At 42.6% G+C, this 24,401-nt stretch overlaps 1 protein-coding gene across 1 annotated transcript in view; it reads left to right on the top strand.

The window, feature by feature from the left end:
- Positions 1-24,401, top strand: part of GALNT16 (polypeptide N-acetylgalactosaminyltransferase 16) — a 164,684-nt gene that overhangs the window by 137,251 nt on the left and 3,032 nt on the right. The window contains exons 11-14 of the mRNA XM_063117587.1: positions 2,096-2,188; positions 5,558-5,641; positions 7,067-7,208; positions 12,993-13,109. Coding sequence (XP_062973657.1) covers positions 2,096-2,188; positions 5,558-5,641; positions 7,067-7,208; positions 12,993-13,109 — 436 coding nt within the window. The remainder of the gene's footprint in view (positions 1-2,095; positions 2,189-5,557; positions 5,642-7,066; positions 7,209-12,992; positions 13,110-24,401) is intronic.

The following is a 24,401-nucleotide window of genomic DNA, read 5'->3' on the forward strand; positions in this document are numbered from 1 at the left end:
AGTGTGTGAATAGGGTGACCATATCGAAAGGACAGGGCTCCTGTAGCTTTAACAGTTGTATAGAAAAGGAAATTTCAGCAGGTGTCATTTGTATGCATGCAGCACCTGGTGAAATTCCCTCTTCATCACAACAGTTAAAGCTACAAATACAAAAGAGGGCAGGGCTCCTGCAGCTTTAACTGTTGTGATGAAGAGGGAATTTCACCAGGTGCTGCATACATACAAATGACACCTCCTGAAATGCCCTTTTCTATACAACTGTTAAAGGTACAGGAGCCCTGTCCTTCTTTCCACATGGTCACTCTATTATTGTTGTTGTTGTTATTATTATTTCTATACCGCCCCATAACCGAAGCTATGTGAGCTATACTCCAATTAAGTAGCACTTCAAAAATCCAAACATATGATTTTTAAAATTAAGTTTTAATGGTTATAGTACAGGGAATACAACTGCAGAGACACAATGTTTGTGCTCTATAATAACCCAATGTTAATACCTGTGTGGGATTTCACAAACTGCTGATAATTTGTCGGTTATGGGAAACTGGCTGCTGCCAAAAAAATACAACTCCCAATTCCTGTATTTTTTACTGGTTACATCCAATAATACAAAGCACACGATGTGATGTCACCACACAGCAGATTTCCCTTCCCCCATGTGGCCACCAATAAAGTCCTGTGGCAGGCTCTCAGCTGCCCCACAGCCTCTACTCACAGCTGCTACAACTTCATTTATTTAAAAATATTTCTACACCATCTGCCATGTACAACATAGCCAGGTGGTGTGCAACAATAACACTGCTATATAAATATACTTATAGCTAAAACACAGTACAACTATATAGCAAATCAGTAGTCCATAGACTAAAAATCATAACAGGCGTTGTTCAATAGTTAACACCAAAGGTGAATACAAATGTTTTTCACATGCGCCTAAATTACAACAGAATCAGGGTGTATTTTATTTCTAGTGAGAGAGTATTCCCGAGAATGGGTGCCACCATGGAAAAGGCCCCCTTCCTGGTTTGCACCAGATGACAACTGCAGGCTTTGGCATAAACAGGAGGCTGATCTATAAGGGAGAAGGATGTGTTGTGCACCTCTTATAATCCCAAGTATTTAAGAAGGCTAAGAAACTATAGCTGAGGCATCTGGATCTTCCAGATGTGCCATGGAACTGTGACAGCTGTGAGTGGAGGCTGTGAGGACAACTGATTGACTTCCGTAGGGACTGCACCGGCTGCAATGTGGCGATACGGGAAACGTGCAGTAGCACTTATACTCCTTTTTTTTTTCACAGTAACATGTCTATTTATTTTGTGTTGTTTCACCCGACCCCCACAATGTTTGTGATTTGTTTGCTTTTCAGTTGAGAATATCCCCTAACAGCATTTTGGGCTCAGTTAGACTCTAGGTTAAAATGAATGAGAAATGCTGTATGTCAAAAGTACTGGGTGGGGGCAGGATCTACATGACCTTAAACGCAGAGAAAATGTGCACTGTACAACACAATAGCTGTTGTATGTTGTTGCAAGTATTGGGCGGTGTGGATCAGGTGTGTTCTTCCAGCACATCTTCTCCTTGCATCCTCTACATGTTGACAGTGTTTTGCTCATGCACTGCAGTTAGGTATGACAAGAGACGTACGGATTTTGTTAAGTCCATTCCTTCTGTGTTTGATGGATTGTCAGGTATTTTCATTCTACTATCCACTCATGTTTTGTACAAGAAGTTCGTTCATTTGCAGATGCGTCCTTGCACATGTGAGCATTTACACAATCCCCCCTAAAGTTAGAAAACAGTCTGTAAGTCTGCAGAATCATCACACCTCAGAAAAAGCTGGTCTGCTGCAGAATCCGCAGATCCGATTCATGGAATCAGTTTGTATCAGTTGTAGATTTCTCCAACATCCCTAGGTATGACACAATCCCTTTGTTCAATTGGTTCTTTCGTTTTGGAACATTTCTTCTTGTGCTTCCAAATTTAGTGATGGCATGCCAGTTAGGGAGGGTTGAAGTTTGTGTAGAAAGTCCATTTTTTATGTCATGGCAAGTTGTGCTGTGAAATAACAGTGTTGCTCCTGTCCCTCTTGCAGAAACACTAAACGTACAGCAGAAGTGTGGATGGATGAGTACAAACAGTATTACTATGAGGCCCGCCCATCTGCTATTGGGAAATCTTTTGGAAGGTAAGCGTCCCAAACCAGGCAAATGACCATTCTTGTAAGCCATCTCTTTTGCTCTGAGGGTGCTTAAAGAATTCATTCTTTTGCAAATTCTGATATGAACTGATCCGATTCACACCTCCAGGACTAATATGTAGAATGGAATGTAGTTATCCTTTGGATTTTGAAATTCTCCAAATTTTATTATGTAGTTCTCAGCTCAAAAAATGAATCAAAGCGCATGTTAAAATGCATACTTCTAGAATCATAGAATAGTAGAGTTGGAAGGGGCCTATAAGGCCATCGAGTCCAACCCCCTGCTCAATGCAGGAATCCATCCTAAAGCATACCTGACAGATGGTTGTCCAACTGCCTCTTGAATGCCTCTGGTGTGGGAGAGACCACAACCTCCCTAGGTAACTGGTTCCATTGTCGTACTGCTCTAACAGTCAGGAAGTTTTTCCTGATGTCCAGCCGGAATCTGGCTTCCTGTAACTTGAGCCCGTTATTCTGTGTCCTGCACTCTGGGAGGATCGAGAAGAGATCCTTGCCCTCCTCTGTGTGACAACCTTTTAATTATTTGAAGAGTGCTATCATGTCTCCCCTCAATCTTCTCTTCTCCAGGCTAAACATGCCCAGTTGTTCCAGTCTCTCTTCATAGGGCTTTTTTTTCCAGTTGCCCTCTAGATGAAATGGATTTTGAAATGTATATTTTGAGACAAATGCATTTCAAATGGGTATTTAAAAACAAAATATCTTTGTTTTTAAATACCACCAAAATTTGAGCCACCATCCTCCACTGGCAATTTATTTATTTATTTATTTATTTATTGCATTTCTATACCGCCCAATAGTCGAAGCAATAAGGAACCCTTACTGTGAAGATGAGTTTACAAAGTCAGTATATTATCTTTTTGTGACTGATTGCCTGGGTTTGAAATATAATGTATAGGGGTGTGCACGGACCCCCCCCCCATCCGCTTCGTGGCCTGATCTGGAAAATCCGGATCGGGCCCGATCCTCTTCGCGCCGCTCCACCCGTCTCCCACTCTGCTCCGCGGAGCGAGATCCGGCTTTGCCGCCGTCACTATATCGCCGCCGCCGCCGCCAGAGAAACCACCCACCCCGCCCCCTTACCTTCCTCTGTCGTGGGATTCAATTGAGGCCCTGGTTGAAGCCTCGGCCTTCACTTCCAGCTTTAACCGGGACCTCAATTGAAGCCGGCGACGGAGGAAGGTAAGCGTCCCTCCTCCCTGCTCCCTTACCTGGCGCCGCCACCGCCGCCGCTGCATGGATGGCGGTGCCGGCGGCGCCAGGTAGGCCAGACCCCGGCCCCTGGCCCAGCCGCCGCCCCCTTACCTTCCTCCATTGCGGGATTCAATTGAGGCCCCGGTTGAAGCCGGAAGAGGCCTCGGACTTCACTTCCAGCTTCAACCGGAACATCAATTGAAGCCGGCGACGGAGGAAGGTAAGCGTCCCTCCTCTCTGCTCCCTTACCTGGTGCTGCCGCCGCTGCATGGATGGCGGCGCCGGCAGCGCCAGATTAGTCCCCCTCCCCCCCACTTACCTTCAGGTGAAGCTCCGGATTGAGGCGATCCTCTTCGCCTCGATCTGCTGGCCCCCCAAACCTCTTCGCCTCCGCCTTAAGGGTAGGCGAAGCCCCCCCGCTCCGCTCCTGCTTCTCCTGTTCTAGGAGAAGCGGAGCACATCCCTAATAATGTATGCATGTTCTGTTTAAAATGACCCTCCTCTTCTCTGAATGGGAACATATGGGTACTTTGGTGTGTTGGATCTGTTTGTTGTGGCTGTTTTGCTTTGGTTTTATTTTTTGGTCAGAATACAGCATTTTAGAATTGGCTTTTATGGGCAAAAAGCCTAGAGACAAATAACAGAACCAAGTAGTAGTTCACAACAAGCACAGCAGTAAACCGTCTAAGACAGCAATAACACCTTGCAAGGTAACATGACATTCGCCCTCCTACGAGACTAAACTGAAGTCAGAATGAAGAAGAGCCTACGGCAGGGCAAACCACACCAAGTTCTTGGGAGCAGACGGCTGTTTGTTTCTTTCATGCCAGCAAGGATGAATTCACTTGCACTGGATAGAACAAAAGAAGGAGTTTGCAAAACCTGTTGGGCTAACAGCAAGGCACAACAATCCTCTGCTTGCGTTACTGAGTGACAAATGCATTGTAACTCGATATCACTGCCCGCTCATATCGCCTCCTCTGTTCTCATAACTTGTGGTTACCGGCAACCAGAACTCAAACTTGTCAGTGTTTACTCCATCTCGTTTTATTTCATTTTTGCCTCAGAATAACAGTGCCCGAGGAATAACACCATACAGTTTGAAAGCTTGCAGCTCTGAAAGAACTAATAATTCCAGTAAAATATACAACATTTGCCTTACAGGTCTCATTAATGGCAGTTCTGAATATCTCAGAAGGGTATTTCCACGATATTAGTTCCAGATTAGCTCAACAGTAATTGATGTCTGTTCTGTAGCCTCAAAAAAGCAGTAAATGTGTGTGCTAGGGGATGCTGTCAACACTGATAATTATGGTTGGTTGGTGACTTTTGATGTCACCAAGATATCCCTTTTCCCACCCAAATGCACAAGTTCCAGAACTGTTTTACACTTTAAAATAATATTTCAGCTTTTAAAAATAAGTAATTAATGACTAATGTACACAAATTCATGAATAATGGCGCACTAGTGTCAGCTGTACAAATGCACTCCTGGCCACTGCTGAAAACTGGGCATCCAGGTTCAAAGCCGAGTCCAGAAGTGCACCTAAACTGTGAGCCTGAGTCTTCAGGCCGGAGAGTATGTATGTATGTCGTTCAACTGGTGAAGCCTGGAGGAAATGAGGCTCAGGTCACGCCTAAGGGACCCAGTGCAAGTTTAGTTTTTTACATTAACTTTGTCTTCACCCTTGTTTAACTGAGCCCTGGACAAAACAATGCCAGAGGAGAAAGATGATGGCAAAACATTCCTTGTTGCCCCTGCGACTTTAGTGTTTCACAGGAAGAACTTATGAATCACATGTTACCCCATACCTGGCCCATAGAGCCACAAAGGGTCTAGCTTAAGAGAAGAGTAGGACCTCATTAATAAGCGCCTTGAGGAAGAAACAAGAGCCAGGTGGAAAGAGGGAAGAGTTTGTCCACATCTGCTTTAAACTTTTTTAAAAAAAATGACTTAAAGTACATTTGAAAGGACTCTGTGGAGATGTATCCTTGCATTGTTTCAGCAGCAGTACCCCAAATGTGATTGCACTTCAGTGATATATGCACTTAATTATTATGTAAATTTCCTTGTGTTCTGCCTGTGTCATGCAAATCTCTTTTGTTCCCCAAACAAAAAGAGGAACACTTTGCTTTTGCTTCCAGTATTGCAGACCGAGTGGAGCAACGCAGGAAGCTGAACTGTAAATCCTTCCAGTGGTACTTGGAGAATGTCTATCCTGAGCTCAAGTGAGTCATTCTTTGAGTCTCAGGCAAAACTGCAGAATATGTATTTCAAAGTTATGGGAGCCAAGAAAGTGCCTGGTGCTTCTCCAATAGGTAAAAACAAACAAACAAAAAAACCAAAAAAAAAAAAAACATGGCTGTGGCGTTTTGGGACATGACATAATGGAGGTTCTTCTCTGAGACAAGTGCCACTCCCAGCCCCACCCCACATGGCCCTGCCTGTCCTAAATCTCCATTTGAACTTCACTTTTGCAATTTGAACTCTGAAATTGGGACAAGGAAACAGAAAAAGTTGTTATGGGAAAAGGTTGGTGGAAGGCACAGTAGGTTGAGTTGACATTCTTGCAGAGTAAAGGAACAGAACCATGAGGCCCTCATCAGCGAGGTGTATACTTCTTTTGTGTGACATTCAGGAAGGCAAAAATAAAAATATATTACCCACTGAGAGAAAAATGGAGTTGATGGTGATATCAGCGGGAGAAGAGAATTCTTCTTGAGAACTAGCACTGGGACAATGCTAAGGAGTTATAATTCATTGTTATTAGAATGAATAATTGTGATTGTGAAAGCTTTTGCCATGCGCCATATCTCTAAATTAAATGATGGAAGGTTCTTCCTGATCTGAAGGCCACAATCTGTCTTTCCCTGAATGTACTAAAGAGCAGACGTGAGTTAATCAAGGGGCATTGTGAATCTTGGGGGGAAACAGATGCCATATAGCATTTGGAGTCCAGGAGAAACAAGCAACTGCAGCCATGTCCATTGGTTCACATGAACTGTATACATCTGATTGGACATAGTGCTATCACTCTCACCAATGGCACGGTTCCTAAATTCTCTCAATGATTGTGGTGGATTGCAATGTTATTTTTCTTGGCTTTTTGTTGGAGCAACTAGGTACACCCAGTGCTTAGAGTGTCCATGTGCCCTACTTTACAGAGGACAGTCCTCTATTCGAAGGCATCTTCTATATGAAGTGCTGTCCAGTCCCAAATCCAAGTTAAAGCACCATCAGAAGGGAGAGCTGGGCCTTGAAGTTGCCCATCCACAGTTAGCACCTGGACAGCAGACTGAGCAGGCACGCAGGTGACCTGGTTGTAGCCTTCCCCACTATGGTGACATGGATTGTATGTCTTTCCTAGGATATCCTTAGATGAAGGGTGGCTTAAAAATATTTTCAATAAATCTTGTAATTGTTTCTAAATTTGCAATTCCACCTATATATAGTCCAATCTATATCTTCTATTGCTTTTTTAGTGATGCATTTCCTCTCTTTTTTTGGCAATGCATAAAGTGGTGCTGTTGTGTTTCACTCCAAAGGTGGGATAGCACTGTTTTGATTGGAATATGGAACACAAATAGGCGGGTTTCTATTAAGTACAGAGGCAGTGTGGACAATTTTGCATTTTTGTTTTGTTGGTCCCACAGGGTTCCAGAAAAGGAGCTGATTCCTGGGATCATCAAGCAAGGATCAAATTGTTTGGAGTCTCAGGGACAGGATACAGCAGGAAACTCTCTAGCAGGGATTGGGAGCTGTAAAGGGACGGTGAACAATCCTGCTGCTGCTCAGGTGAGGTTACCTGAGATCATAGCTTTATTCTTTTCTTTTGCTTTCTAATGTCTTCTAGGGAAGATGAACATGCTTACTTGAAGCAGGTGCATCTCAGTGGAACTGTGGCCCTGGCAGTAGCTTTAAGTAATCTGTACGTCATGGGGATGGACCTCATCAACACACACACACTCGACATGCCCCCCTGCTGCCTCAGTGCTTCCTTCATGTAGCATCAGCTCTCATAGCTATAGGGAACGGAAGGGGTTGACTGAAACTCACCCCACATGGAATGCGATGGGTCCAGAGGTGGCTCTATATTTATGGTGAATGGGGCGATGCCCCCTGCCTCTTCCCCACCCTTATGGCACTGAAATCCCTCCACAACCAGGTATATTTGCTCCAGAGCATGGCATGCAGCTTCCAATTGCCATGCATGAACTTCTATTGCCCTCCTCCAACAACCTCAGTAGAATATTGTATATCTGCCCCACCAGCCCCAAATGAGCACCAGTCACCACTGGAAGGATCTGATCCTGTAAAGCATAGGAACAACAAAGCATCATATGAGTGGAAACCTAAACCCAACCTCCTCTGCCCTTGATACATTAGCTTATTTTCAGCCGGCCCTTCACATCAGTACTGCCTCCATGTGTCCATCTGCATCCAGCCGAAACAGATGTTAAGAGTAAGGAAAACATTCAGAACAACTCACTGGAACCAGTCCCAAGAATTCCAGCACTGCGTGGATAGTAGTTGAGGAATGGCAGCCACATGGCAGCTCTTTGGTATTGGAGCAGTAGGAAGAGTTGAGAGACGGGATGAGAGGTGACCCAGATCCATTTAAAATTTTAGTACTGCCATGAGGACATTAAGTGATGAGATAGGAGAGTGTCACTTTGTCCCAGCAATCCTTGAAACTACAACAAAAAGCCGTTCTTGCAAGGGGCATGGTAACTATGGTATTTTGGAAATAAATGCTTATGTCTCAAGGCTGTTTTGCAAAGTATACTTTTCCCACACAAAAGTACTACCATGAAGGAAAATAATGTATTTATAAATCCTCACATGTGATTATCATGCACATGTGTTTTACATGAGTATTGGGAGTCTACTGTTTGCCGTGGCTTCCTAGTACACGTTTACCAGGAATAAACATGAACAAATTCATATATATGTTTGTCCTGGGTTGGATCCAGAACTGTTGTTACACAAGTGGAAGGCTATTGCTTGCGGAACCAGACTGCTCCATCCTCTCTCCCCTCCTGCAGCCCCTTGCTCATCCTCCAAAACTGCTTTGGTGGGTCCCCCAATCCTCAGGAGCAGATCTGCAGAGCATTGCCTGTGGGAGGGGCGTTCAGGGGGGAGTGGTCCTATTCCACAAGTGGTATCTTTCCATTGGCAGATTGGCAGAATGACTTTTCTGGATCCAACCCCCTATATGGGAATCAAGAAAACGTGCAACCATGTAAAATGCTCCTTAGTGCTTCCTAATCAACCAGATTCACTTTATATGGAATATATTTTTTCCCATATAAACCTTTTACATTCCTCTAAGCTTTTGCCAGATCTATTTGGTATTTGAAAGTTATGGTGCTCCCTCACATGTCATCACAAGTAATATAGGTGCAGTTCCTAGATGGGACTGCATGGGTAAATTAAATGCAGAATTTAATCTTGCAGCTAGGTATGAGTTAGGAGTTAGGATAACAAATTGTTCAAGGAATTTACTATCCTAAATCTGTGTTGGCTCTGCTTGTTCTGGAATAGGTGACAAATTTCCTCTGTACTAAGTAAGAATTCATTGCAAGTATACTGAGAATTGGCTTAAAATAGAAGCTGCTTTCTATCCAGTTCCTTATGGGTGTTCATAGCAAAACTGCTGTGTAATCTAATGGGCCAAGCCATGAGTTGGTGTAAATTGGCAAAATCCTCTAAGCTGAGGATCTCGCCTGAGAACTCTTCATTCAGATGCCGTCATATAGCAAGGAAGCAGCTTGAGTGAGCAAAAGGTCACAGTAGGAAGCCGGATGCCAGCAAATGCTCACTCACATTGGTTAATAGCTGCAGACGGCGTCCAACAAGCTGTTTGATTTGACTTGCTGTGCCATTTTGTCATTGCTTGAAATTGCTGGATTTCATTGCACTGTATCTCTGTCCTGGGAATTATCCCAGTGGAGAAGGCGAATGTTAATTGGGTGTTGGGAAGGGTAGTTATTAGGTGGGAGGATAAATCAGTGAAGTGGGCTTGCACTCGTGTTCTGTTTTGTAAGTGTGTGGATATGTATGGTGTATCCCTAATGACAAATTGCCTGTTTTGCCACCACAAATAACAGCTGGTGCTGTGTTTTAGTAGAAACAGGTTGAAAAATTTCCCTGTTGTGTAAAATAAGTAGAAGAAACTGTTGCCTGTTCAAGAATTTAAGAGACATGGGCTTGAGTCTGTTCTAGTACAGCCTATTCCCTGAATAGAGTTCCATTCAACATGCTCCTGCTGGTGGAAAAAGGTGGTGTGGGGAGGTAATCTTTCCCCTTCCTTTGCAGACCCCAGTGCCATCTTCTCCCATTGTTCCAGAAGGTCCTCCAAGCTGTTCTAGAAGGTCCCCCAACCCTCCCCAGCAGTTGAGGGACAGAGGAGTGCAGGGGGCTGGGGGATAAATGAAGATTGCCATTGCCTCCATTCCACCAGTGGGATTCCCCCAATTACTAGATCAGAAACCTCCCATGGATGAAAGGAATTCTTCTGTCTATGGATCTAACTTGCTGTCTAGTATGGGGATGGAGGAAAGTTTCACTTCCTCCTACATTCAGATTTTGTACATCTCAAATCTTTTCCATCCCATATATGAACACATTTGCAATTTTGGGGTAAATTCTTCTCAAAAACAATCTTCTCTCCTACACTGGCCAAATTCAATAGGTACAGCTATTCCCAGCACAGAGAAGACTATGTTGTACCTACCTGCCATGTAGCTGTTAAAGATGAAGAGCCTATCCCAAAAAAGAGAGGTGACAATCCAAATTCAGCACCACAAAATGGCTGAATAGTCATGGATTCAAAGATGGATTTTTAAGATATAAGTCATCAAAACCCTCTGCTTAGATGCATGGATGAATATCTGTTTTGTTTTCTTCTACATTGTTTTTTTTTAAAATCTCGAGCTCTTTCTGTGCCATTTATGGAGAAAATTTGGTTCATTCTTAACAAATAATGAGCCAAATGAAATTCTCACCCATTCTGGGTCTGGATCTACACTACTGCTTTATAATGGTTTACAACAGTATTGACAACTATTGGGGCTCATGACATACTCCATATACCACTTTCAAAGTGCTATATTCTGCTTGGTGTAAATCTGGCCTAAGTCTAGTAAGATGGGGAGCCAACTAGCATGCTTAGAAAGCCTCCTCAAAATTATGTTTTTGAATCGTGAATACTGCGAGAACATCAGGTTCCGCCAGTGAAGGTGCCCTAAGTTGATATTTCCCAAACTGTATCAGGTTTCCAGTCTCTATTCCTGTTGAGTATCCTGCATGTATGCAGGGGTTCTGCTTTGTTCGTGCTGATACTTTTTTTTCACACATGGACTATAGAATATCCCAATATAAAATGCCATCTCTGGCTCCTAATTTACATGGGACATTGACCAGGTGAAAAGTATTGTCCTGTGTAGATGTTCTATGTGGCCATCATATGTAAAAGGTCTTTATTCCCATACATATGCAACATTTGCATGCCAGCAATTTGCAGTCTTGGTAGACTCATTACAAACAATTAATACCAATGAGCCAGTGCCCAGAATAAGTGCTTTTAAAAGTGATGCTAGCTGCATAAAGCACCAGCACAAAGTTTTTTCTTCTTCCATGCAGTATCTTGTTTTCAACCTGAGCCTTTAGCAAGTATTTCCCCTACCTAACGCAGCCTGAAGAATGTGCCAACGTAGTTTTTAAACCTTTGTTTCTGAGTCTAATCTCTCCACACATGAACCTGTAGCTAAGCCATTATTTCCAGTACTGATCTAGGGGGTGTCTTCATGGTGCCAGATTGGTGCACATCCCTCAAAAACCCCATGCTTTCCTTCCCCAGGGGTGGCTTTGGGTAATCCCGACACTGAGGAAGGAGTGTGGACTTTTTGGGTGACCATCCGGAGACTGGAGCCACCTCTGCCCTCTTCCTGGTGGAGGGTGACCAATTGTAGGTCACCTTCCACCAGGCACCACCCAGCCACACCTCCTCTGTAACTCCAGAGCAAGAATTTGTGGCTGTCTTGACACCATCTAGCGCATCCTTGCCTTGCCCTGGAGAAAAAAGTCAGGTAAGTCCCCAACTTTTTTTCTCCAAGCTTTGGTAGAAAGCCCTGGGGTGGGTGTGCCATCGTATAATTGATGCCACGCCACCATGCACCTGCCCCTGGGCTTTCTGGGTGTTTAGACAGCCCCCTAGTCAGGGCAATGGATAAGCTTGAAGGCAGGTAGATAGTGATGGAACACCTGGGGATTGACAGGCAGCCTACCATGATATGCCAAGCCCTGCACTTCAAAGCCTAATCCCAATTCATACCAATTTGTGTCAAGGTTTTAATTCGTTGTTGTTGGTGGTGTATAAAACCCTTCACAACTTGGAACCAGGGAATACAACATGGGCCTTTTCCCTTATCAACCTGCCCAATCGCTTAGGTCATTGGATGAGGCATTCCTGGACTTGAGGAACCACTTGGAGTAGAGCTTTTGGTGTATTAACTCCATCTCTGTGGAATTATTTGCCAACGGATGTTCACTATGTGCAAACATTGCTCTGTTTTCAGCATCTGCTTATTTAAATAAACTTTCCTGATTGAAAGCTCAGCCATGGTTCTTTGGTATAAGTGCTATGTTTTAGATTTTTTTAACCTTTTGTATTTTGATATTGCTTTGTTGTTCACTGTTTGGGATTATTTTTAAATGCAGAGTTCCCTCACTTTCTCCTAGGCTTTTGCCTGAAAGGCTCTTTCTCCCTGTCTGTTTTCCAGATGAGCTCACATGGGGAAAGAACCTTGCATTGCGAATGAGTATGCTTCAAAAAGTGTGTGCATTTTTTTTTAAAAAAGCACAAATTTGTGTATATTTGAAAAATACGCATAAGCATGCTTTATCCATTCGGAAATCACTTTAAAAATGTGTACTTCAAAGGAAAAAGGGGGGAAAGTGCACATTTTAAAAATGCATACAAAGATGCGTATTTTTCTTAAAGTGTGCCTAAAAATCCATACAATTTTTTGTGTGGAAAAATATTGCAGTCTGTTGTGGAAATGATATGGAATTAACGTAAACATGAACAACTGAGAACCCGAGCTAAATTGAGCTAGAGCAGCCTTCCTCGACCTGGAGCGCTCCAGATGTGTTGGACTGCAACTCCCAGAATGCCCCAGCTGGGGCATTCTGGGAGTTGTAGTCCAACACATCTGGAGTGCCCCAGGTTGAGGAAGGCTGAGCTAGAGGAATTCACCTATCCCTACTGTGAACGTGATGCCCATGATTCCCCTTTGCAATGCTAATCAGAATCACAGCAATACAAAATTTCAAAAGCCTCTGAAGAAGTGTAGCTGACTGTGCTAGCTCACGTAGCACTTTTTTCCATGTGGCCGCAGGATCGTGCATGCCCCAAGGCAATTCTTTGCAGAAATATAGGTGGCAAAAACATTTGAGTCAGCCCTTTTATTTAGAACAAGAACAATACAGATTTAGCACAGATGGTTGAAGGAAGTATTGTGTTTCCCCGCATTGCACTGAACTCTGTTCTTTCCTTCTCTCTCCGAACCCCGAAAGGAATGGATATTCAGTGACCCTTTAATCCGGCAGCAGGACAAGTGTCTCTCCATCACCTCTTTCTCCACCGGCTCGCAGATCACAATTGAGGCATGCAATCAGAAAGACGGCAGGCAGGTACTGTGCTACTTTAATAGTACTCTTGCTATTTCATGCTGCTGCTGCAATGCCATCGTAGCATTTTAAAAATGATTTTCAAAGGGTGGTTCAGTGGCTCTGGAGACGGTACACAATCGGTGGTAATCCCAGCTACCTGGGGTGTGTGGCATGAAATCTATTCAAAACCTTTTACTAAGAAGCATTCTGTAAATTTGCTCTGGGTATATATTTGCACACAAATATGTGATATGCACACAAATATAAGCATAAATAGATGTGGCCACAGGTTTAAACTTTCTCCTGATAGCCTTGGATGGTAACATACAACAGCCTTGTGGTCTGCCTCACAGTTCACTGAACCTGGGCTTTATGATGCTGTAAAAAGTCTCCCTCAAGGACTCCTGGCAACGCAAATGAAAGAACATTATAATCACGCAACTCACTCTCTCCAGTGATATGTAGAGAAAACAAGGACAGTCTATAAGCCTTGAATGGCTAAAACATGAATGGAAAAGATGCAAATATAAATGCTAAAGGGAATCAATCCTGCAATATAAACTTCTCCTGTTGACCTTCAAAGCTTTTCACGGTCTAGCTCCTTCCTATCTCTCCTCTCCTCTCTCATCTCACACTATTGCCCCACTCGTGCTCTTCGCTCCTCTGATGCCATGTTTCTCGCCTGCCCAAGGGCCTCTACTTCCCTTGCTCAGCTTCGTCCATTCTCTTCTGCTGCCCCTTACGCCTGGAACGCTCTTCCAGAACATTTGCGAACTACAAGCTCAATCGCAACTTTTAAAGCTCAGCTAAAAACTTTTCTTTTTCCTAAAGCTTTTAAAACTTGATGTTGCTCGGACTTTATACTGTTAGTTTTACCCTACCCTGTGCCTGTTTACCCTACCCAGTGCCTGTTTGCATTCCCTTCCCCTCCCTATTGCTTTACTATGATTTTAGTAGAATGTAAGCCTATGCAGCAGGGTCTTGCTATTTACTGTTTTACGCTGTACAGCACCATGTACATTGATGGTGCTATATAAATAAATAATAATAATAATAATATTAATAACAACAACAATAGGAATGGCTACCCCAGCATCTGTCTTTTCATTCCTTGCATCTATTTTCTATGCTACAGTTAGAATCTATTAAAACAGTGTCCAAGAGCTGAGCTGCACATTGTGCTGGAAGCACAGGACATTTTGTGTGTAACTTTTTTCCTACACAATATCCATAAAACTCTCTTGTGGAAGCAGCTGGAAAATGGCTTGAGACACACAGCTTTGCAGTGTGTAGAAAGACCTGAATCTGAGGGCTTCTCTCGGTGATTCATTCTTTCTTTCATTCATTCATTCATTCATTTCTATACCACCCAATAGCCAAAACTCTCTGAGAAGATCAGTGCATGCCTAGCCCAACCACATGGTAGCCTTTGTGCTACGGTTTCCCAGGTTTCAATTCAGTGACAAAAGCTCGCCTATCCAGTCCACATATAACAGCTGGAAGGGGAAACCCTTTCTGTAAGAGGCTAGTTGTACTCCAACACTGGCAACAAACTAAATCAAGGAGGGGGAACCTGTGGCCCCCTAGATGATGTTGGACCTGTGTTCCTAACAGCCCAGCCAGCATGGTAAATAGTCAGAGATGATGGGAGTTGTAGTCCAACAATAACTGCAGGGCAACAGGTAAGCTGAATATGGCCTACTTTACAAAGGACAGCCCTATATATATGAAGGTTATCAGAAGACAGTCATCTCTGTGAAGGGCTGTCCAGTCCAAGTCTGCTTTAAGGATAAAGAACTGTAAGAAGGCAGGGCTCAGGAGCCTCGACATTGATCATCACCAGCTAACCCCTATACAGCAGACTAACTATAGCCAGGTCATCTGGTCACAGACTTCCCCACTCTGGGAAGACGTATTGTATTTCTATTTAAAGTATAGTGGTTATTATAGTCGTTTATAGCCATTATTTGTTTATTTAAGCTGCTTCTATACAGCTTGACATCCTAGGATCTCCAAACGGTTTACATAAAAACACATACCGTATTTCTTCGATTCTAAGACGCCATCAATTCTAAGATGCACCCTGTTTTTAGAGATGTTTATATGGGGGGAAAAGTGTGTCTTAGAATCAAAGAAATACGGTACAATATGAAAACCAATATAAAAACAGAATAAAACACTAGATACCCTTTTTTTAGAGCAGGGGAAGTGCGGTATTTAATAGCAAAACTGAAAGAAAATGGTTTTTTAACTTGTATATTTGTGCCATTCTGTTATGCTACAGTGCCACCTAGAGATAATGTAGTGGGAAAGCAGGAAAGAAAATGCTCCTCCTGTAGTGTTTGGATCTCAATTCTGTGATGAAACCAAAAGAAGATACAGCCATTGAGCAGCCCTGTGTAGAAAAGCTCTCTATTTCTTTAAACAAGGACTAAAGTGTTTGAAACTTTGCCTATAGAAAATATGAGTGTTATGTCCCCCAAAAGATCATGCTAACACAGGAGTGTCTGTAAAAACTGACACAGCACATATACTGGAACACTCTCACCATTGAAATTAGGACTGTGTGAAGGTCCCAAGTGAGTTGTACTTGCCTCGGTCTACACTTCCTCTCTGTTGGTGGCCACGTACATCCAAGCCTGCCTTGGAACTAGGTCACCAATGTCCCCTTAAGTGCTTTCACAGAGTCTTCCTCCCAGGGGTGTAGAGATGATTCTTACAGCAGTAGCGGAACTCTCACTCTACTTTCTCTTGCACTTCTCTGTCAGTGGCTGTAACAGACCAGGGAGTGGAAGGAATGATGGACAGCTGAGACCAGAATGGAATGCTTGGCAGAACTAGTGGCAGTTAGAGAAAGTCGGTTAGAAGGAGGACAGGGACAGTTAGGCAGGTAATGGAAAGATGCACGACTACAATTTGTCGCCAGCCATCTCCAAAACCACAGCTCCAAACCTGGTGAGACAACAGCACTATGTCAGTTGCCTCCTGAAAGTTTGCATTGCTATTGTGATGGGAACCCTAAACAAAGCTTGCACTGCTGTTGTGATGGGAACTCTGAACCATCACCTTTAAAATACAGTCACAATGGGGAAGCTACAGGAATGCAGTGATTTCAGAGGGACTCATCTGGATTCTTAATATTTCTAAAGAATAATGGAGAAAAGGGCTAGTATGGAATAGGAAAATTGCAAACCACTACACACACACACACCCCAATGATTAAACACAGCACAATGTCCCAAAAAGATGTAGTCTTCCACAGCTGGTATGTTCTCATGTGATTTAAATCAGCCTGTTATTGATATGCTGGAGTTAACAAACTAGCCATTGAAAACAGGCTGTTATTGACAGGCATGGCTCCAAAAATTGTGTCAGGATGTTATTATTAAGCTGGGCTTCCGAGGGGCTAATGAAGAGCCATGCAAAACAGCCTATATATGCCCTCTTAATCCCAGCACTGGTGTAAAGAAATTCCCTTTTCATTTTTTTAAACTGCACCCACTTGAAGCAGTGATGGCAGTGGCAGGGGAAAGGAGTAAAAAGGTGAAGCTGGGTCCTTTGTGTGGGGAATAGATAATATGCAATTAGCATTGAACAGGGGAAGTGCCAGTAAAATGTAAGTAGTAGTAGTTCTTAAATCACTTTGTTGTTGTCTAGAAGCATCCAGAGAAGCTTTGGGGCAAGGAGATCTTAAAAGCCCGTGTGGTGGTTACATCACTCCTTCATTCAAAACAAGGGGGTGTATGTAATTTCACTGAACATTCAAACAGGCCTATTTTTCTTGAGGCTGTTCTATTTGGTTAGGGCTAAGAGCTAGTTTCTGTTTGCTATAAGGCATAAATTCTTATGATGTTTGAAAACCCAAACTCTATATATTTACTTCCTTCTTTTTTTAAAATGGAAAAGGATTCTCTTCCACTAAAAATATTTTTGCTGTTTTTCTGCAATATTTTATCCTGCTGTCATATTTACCAGGAATTAATTAATAGTTCTGTAAAGAAGTAATTAAGGTGCATATAGTGATCTTATGAGTTCTCTCTATAGAGAGAAATTCTGCTCCCAGATATTAGTAGTAGTAGTTGTTGTTGTTAATATTTGTATTTATTAGAAACCTAAAGAATTAGTTCCTTAGGCGTACAACCATTTTAAACAAAGCAAAACAAATAAATACAATAAAATATGTCAATAAATCTCAAAGAAACCAACATGACAATATATAATCCAAAAGATAGAGTGAAAAAGCAACCGATAAATACAGAACCTAAACCCACCAAAATGTCAAAGGGATTAAAATAACAAAGATCTTTAAAGGCCTGGGAGAACAGACAAGGCTTAACCTGGAACCAAAAAGTAAACTATGATGGCACCAGGCAAGCTTCCCTAAGGAAAGCATTTCATAACTGGGGAGCTGCCACCAGTGGAAAGTGCTAGAATCTTATAATGCAATTTGTTATGTTGCTTGCTTTCAGAGAGGGGGAAATGGTATGCATTTATGAGCTACAGGAACAGTCACCACACCTCTACACACATATTTATATTACTGGTCCTATACAGTTAATTCCAAAACACCTGTGTTAATGCACCTGCGATTTTCCAGATAGCAGTTTTTTTCTGTCTTAGTTCCAAGCCCCAATGTCAATGATAGATCATACCTTAAGGGTAGGGTAACCATATTTTGGGAACCAAAAAGGAGGACAACATGGCTGCTCCCAAGGGGGCGTGCTCACCATGTCCAGCCTCCAAAGGGGCATGCTCACCAACTTGCCCAGCCCCCAAAGGGGCATGCTCACCAACATGCCCAGCCCCCAAGGGGTTGTGCCCACCCAAACATGGCCTTGATCACAGGTCTGATTTCACAGCACACAATTAAGACAACCTGTTCTACATAACATCTTAATGTTAAAATCACTGGAACAAGTGAGAACAAGTGAGACATTCAATGTATCTGAAATTAACTTCACTCATTCCTACTTTTGTAGCTTTTTCTGTACTTTGAAGCTTTTGCTATGCTCTGTGTGATACAGTCTCCCCTTCTCTCAAATATCTTTTCTGACTGCAAATCCTTCACTGAATGACCATAGTCTAACCTTTCCTAACTCTTTCCCCATTACTTTTCTCATACCCATACACACAGATTCAGCATACTACTACCACTGAACAAATGAAGCAGTTGACAAGTACAGAAAAATCTAATACAACAAACAAGCAAACAAGCATTCGTAAAGAGTATAAAATACTATTACCCTGCAAACATTAGCCATGGAACAAAATGGACTAAAGGCTGGCACCTCTTAGCTTGTTTCAACTTCAACCGGATATAACAATCAAAAACAGCAAAGAAAAACACACCTACCTCATTGACATGGCAATACCAAATGACAAAAATGTTGCAGAAAAGGAAGAGGAAAAGACAGAATATATATATATATATATATATATATATATATATATATATATATATATATCTCCACACACACAAATAAAAATATATGAATTAATGCCCCCAAATCCAGATGTGTACATTCAGTCCAAGTGCTTGCCTTATGCTTTTTAAGAAAGACTTTGTCCTGGCAGCAAAAAGAGGGGCATTTTCAAAACAGTGGGGAGGGGGAACCAATGTATTTTAGAATTCTGAACAGTATCTAAATTGAAACTATATATAAAAAGTTTATCCGGCAGTCTGATCAAGTACAATTGTTGTTTGAATTGACATGTGTCCCTGTGTGTTTCACCATTTCATACAGTCCCCAAGGCTCAATCCATATGTGCTAAGAACCATGTGGGTGGCCGCTTGCACTGCAATTCCACAAGTAAGCCTTTTGTGTGAGCAGTTTTCCATGTGGTTCGGACAGATTTTAAACATAGAAAAGAAAATAGCTGCATTGTTGTCGTTACGATCTGTCTAAACTTAGCCTTTCCCAAAATAGTGCCCTCCAGATATGTTAGGCTGCATCACCCATAATTCCCAGAGCTCTACTCATGTGATTGCAGTTGGCCAGCAACTTTTCACATATGATTTGGACTTGTAAGATGAAGCAAAGTCAATCTTACAAGATTTCTAAGATTTAACAAGGTCATAGCCTAGGGTTGGTAAGGCTATAGATAGAGGCTGTTTGTTTTCTTTTGTACTATTTTCTTTTTCTTGCTAAGGAAGATCTCATCTATGCTATGCTGCCCCAAAGCTGGGTTATTTTTATAGCCATGCTGAAAATTTCTCCCACATTTCCCCCGACCATTTTCATTCAATTCGATAGAAAAGAAATTGCTTTTGGAAAAAAATTCAAAGAAGATGAACATTTTGGAGGACTTCTCATGGGTTGATTTTGAGGTGCTTGTGTTTGCCTTAGTTATGATGCAGTAGAGGAATGTGCCCCAGTGTCCTGTCTTTCATTGTACAATCATCTCTCCAACAGCCTGTAGCCTCCTTGGCTTCCCACACTTCAGTTAAAGCCTTGGGGAAGATATTGTGAAGTAACTCGTCCCAAAGAGCTTTTTTCAGATCAGGAAGCACAGGCAGCCTGGGATGCTGCAGAGCATTGGGAAGATGTGTAATAGAAAGAAAAAACACTCACAGTGATTCAGTAAGCACAAAAATACCTCCAAAAGAAATTCAAAATAAATTATTTTTAAAAGAGGAGAAACCTCTTTCATGGGAGAAGAAAACTTTCAGGAAATTGAAAGACAGATTTTGCCACAGTACTAGTTCCACTTCTTCTCTGGAGCTGGTAACAGTAATGTCCACCTCACACTTGCTGCAACTACAAGGTTTTCAGGGAAGTACTGGTATTATAAATATCTTCATTAGAAGCAAGATGCATCCACAATCACTCCTCACAAATTTTGAAGATGCTGAGAAAGGTGCTGAACCCTAAAGAATGACAATTACAGCTGAGGGGGTGGGGGGAATCAGAAGACATTTTTCTCAGAAAGTTCTGAGATATTTTTTTACCCCTCTACAAATAAAACACCATTTTGCAGGATTTTCTCCAAATTTGCTTCACCATTTAATTTTATTTTTTTTGGTGATCACCTTCCCCCTCCTACCGCACCACAATGCCCCAGTGGTGCTAGGTATGGGTCATTGTGGAGAACGTAAAATGGGGGCCTTGCTGCCAACACAGTTGATGCTGTTGCAAAACAACAACAAAAGCATTAGAAAAAAAGAAACTGTGCTGCAATTCTGTTCTAAAATGGTGAAATTCAGTTTTAAAAAAAACCAACCTCCCAGTTTCTCTACCCACAAATCAAGTGAGAATTTCAAGATTCTATTTGTGACAGCCCTAGTTATGTGCACTCAAACCCATCAAATGCAAGATTTCAAATAAGGCTGATCCACATATAGCCACGTGTTTGCTTTCTGGACTGTGTCCTGGAAAATGCAACCACTGGTCTGGATGTGGAAGGAATTAATGAAATCAAGCTCAGTATTTAAAGCTAACTGATTACAAGATGCCATAATTGTGGAAATACAGTTCCCTACATGTAATTCCTGCTCTCTGTGGAGGTCTCTCTCACCTTGTTGTTCCATTGAATTGACGGTTTGAAAAGGGGTCTGTTGAAACAACCGCTGTGCTTTCAAGTTGTTCAATTAATGGAGAAGTTATTTTGTTTGGTGTCATTCATTAGCACAAGAAAATGCTTGCTGGGTGCCCTGCTGTGGTACGCCATTGCTGAAGAACGAGCGACCGATATCAATTTCGCTTATAAAGGTTTACAGATCAGTGGGCCTCTAATCCAGGAGAGAGAAAAATAACATGATATACAGTCTCCCAACAGAGCCAGGTTTCTGCTGGGGAATAAAGGAAAGGAAACATCCCTTGCTAATTAACATTGTCAGCAATCTCTGTACAATGCTGAGAGCTTAATAAATCACAGCTGACTCCCTGGCAGCCAGGATTCCTATAAAGAAAATCCTAGAGCTTGAATGTGTTTGAATGTTAATCAAGTCCAACTCACCACTGAATGCAACAGTCTTAATGTTATCCTTGTCCAAAGACATAAGATTTTTCATCACCAATTATGGGCACCCTTACATGTATAGCAAGAAATGACAATAAGAGATGCTTCAGCCAATTCTGAGGGATTGGGTCTACTTAAGTTGTTCCTAGAAATGTCCAGTTCTGGAGATTCCACCATAACCCTTTGACAGCCATGTTGAGTTTGATTTAATCACTGAAGACAGGATTATAAATGTCCAAGTAAATAAATTAACAAGCTATGAACCTATTCTTCAGGGAATGCAAACAGGCTGAATTATGTGAATCAACTAATCACCCAGACAACAGGCAACAACCTCTATCTTAGCTCAATTAAGATTCAGTTTTTCACACCCATGAAGTTCAGACACTGGTGTCCACACACACACACCCGGATCAGATGAAAAAGAGTTAGCCAGCACGGGGTGTCCTCACTGTACTGGTGACGCCTAAGCCCAAATCACTAGATGATCTCTCACAACAGTTTCAGGTAGATGTTGTCAGAGACAGTCAAAGTCTTGGCCACAGTGTGGAGCAACAATCCTTGAGCACCAACTTTGGGGACCTCCCCTAAAATCAACGCCCTTAACTACCATTTCAGCAAGATGACTGGGGGGTGGGGGAGGTGGGGAGGGTACTTAAGCACAATCCTATGCATGTTTAGCATAGCTGGCTTGGGAATGCTGAGAGTTTTAGGCTTTTTTCTGTCTAAACATGCATAGGATTGTGTCCTTAATTGTTGCTGTTGAATGCTGCTGAGGCATCTGGGGGGCGGGGGGGGGGGGCGGCGGATTGGCAGGTTTACATCTCCTGGCATAGGTCATCTACTAGGCAACCAAGGTAACCAGAACCCAATCAAGTCAGAAGCCAGATTGTATTGGAAGAACAAAGTCATGTGCCTTAAGACCATTCTTACATCAGGTGACAAGGAAGGCCCTCCCACCTACAATTTTCCTCATCAGATGCCCAATAGAAAAGGGTTGCAGAAGACATGAAAGAGCTTTTCTTCACAGCCCATTTTCAAAGACGGCTCATTTCACTGGGAGAAATGATGACTGCTTTCTGGTTTTGTGGCTGCTCCTTCCAGGAATAGTCCTTTGTGGCATAATTCGCCTGAATGTCTATGTTAGGCCGCATCTACACTATCTCAATTCTATTTGGTGTAGTATTAATTTGCATTGCTGATCATGCCTTTGTATCTAGACTCTGTTCTTTCTCGTCTTCCTTTGCCCTTGGGATGCGCTACAGTAACTGGACTGCAATGCTGAATGTGTTAGGGAGAGGTTTGATTTAAGGCCTTCCTTCTCTCTTTAAATTTTGTGTGAGAAATTGCATAATTGTGGCCTCTCCTGCTTTAAAATAAGGATATTTTATATCGTCTGTATTACTGCCTCTCATGAAAGCTATCAAGCCTTGTTTACAATGACAATGAAAACAACAACAAAATGTTTATTGCTTATAGGCCATTGCAAACAAGACTTATTTAATGAATAGTTAGGTGGCACAGAATAATAATTATAAGAATGAAAAGCCAGATGCGCATGGGTCTGATTGACACATGGACATTGCTGACAATTGTCACTGGGTTTTGGGGGAGTGGGTACACACCACATCTCATCCACACTTAGCTAAGGTAATATGCAGTGGATGCTGGTGGCTTCAATTTCAGTGGGACAGATGACGTTCAGTTATACTCTGCCCAGTCTGAATGAAAAGTGCTTTTATGCGAGCCATGAAAGCGGGTTTTTAGGTGCTATCTACTCCACATTTCTTGTGTGTTGCTGGCAGAGCAAAGCTGATTTTATGAAAATCTGGATAATACCCCAACACACTTCTCATTCTGTTTTTGTGCAGATCCCCTCCTGGTGCCCTGCAGATGTGTTAGACAACTAACACATCCGCAGGGCACCAGGACCTGCATCTCCCAGCCAACCACTGGGAATTGTAGTCTAACGCAGCTGGAGGGCACCAGGTTGGGGAAAGCTGCAGTAGACTCTGTCTGGAACTTGTGGAGTTTTGTTTTGATTCTATCTCTCACGCTGATCCTCCACTGCCTCCCTGCACACCCTGCCCATACGAGTAGTTATCTTCATAAGAGAGATAAGGTCAGTCGACCAATAGACCTGAAGGCACAGGACATGGAAGGAGATGAAATGTTAGTATTTAGGATGCCGCCATTAGATCATTGAAAGATTCCCTAATGTGGCAGGAGGTCGTATGCCTTGAAGACTGCGTAATTGCATCAAGATAAATAACGGTCTTGTAAAGGGAAATCAGGTGCAGCTGGGCGATACTTCCAAGAAAATGAACTAATGATAGCTGCTAATGAAGCCCTTACATTGGCGTTTATAGATTTTAACATCTGGTGGCCCTATAACCTATGCCATATGTCTTGGCTATCGAAAACTGTTCAGCATGTCAACCTGAGACGAGATACTCATTATGAATGTTTAGCATGTCCTATCTAGCATTCATTTGAAGGGGCCAGGCAGGCAAACTGGGTATCAGCCTTTCCTACCTGCACGTGCCATATCTGACTGCAAAAGAACTTCAGCCCCATCAATGCAGGCTGATGAGCTGCCCCTTTCTGCCCTCATCAGTCAAGCAGATGAGACAAATATCCATTTACTATCCCAAAGCTGTCAGGCTGCTGAGAGCACTGTGGCCCTCAGTCATGAAAGGACCATCTGCCCGGCTGAAGACGGAAATGAGGAAAGCCCAGTAGGTGGGAGGGCTCAGACCATGCAGCTACCGAACAATCTCCTCTAACCTAGTAAATGTGCCACAGTATTAGCATTGGTGAGCTCTCAAATCTGCACCGTTGTTGCTATTTATTATGCCAAATTAGCTGGCTTCCAGGGACACAGGAATGGTTAAACAGAGAGCTGCCATGTTTGTGGCAGGAATGATGGGGGGGGACGACTCATGTTGTGCTCTCGTTTCACATGAAATACGACCTTATACCAATAAAAATGTAATGATAGAGTTGGAAGGAATCCATGGCTGTCTATGTCAATCTCCTGCTGTTGGGCAAGACCATCTGCCCACTCATGGGCCCTTCACAGATCGATGTTTTGCACCAGAGTATTCCAAAGTAACAGGCGCAGCCTACAAAATGGCGTTTACAAAGCAAGTAGCGTAATAGGATGATTGTGCAAGTGAAATAAGCCATAGTAGCAGAGAAGGCCAAAAGCAAAACAAAACACTCAACCATATAATTTACTGGTTTGTATATTACTAAATTAGAATGACGTTAGCAATAAGAAACCTAATTAGGGTTTGTGCACATATTACACCTTACTCCTTAGCTGCTCTACCAAGAGATAATTGATACAGA

This window comes from Elgaria multicarinata, chromosome 2, assembly GCF_023053635.1.
Source record: "Elgaria multicarinata webbii isolate HBS135686 ecotype San Diego chromosome 2, rElgMul1.1.pri, whole genome shotgun sequence".
NCBI lineage: Eukaryota > Metazoa > Chordata > Lepidosauria > Squamata > Anguidae > Elgaria > Elgaria multicarinata.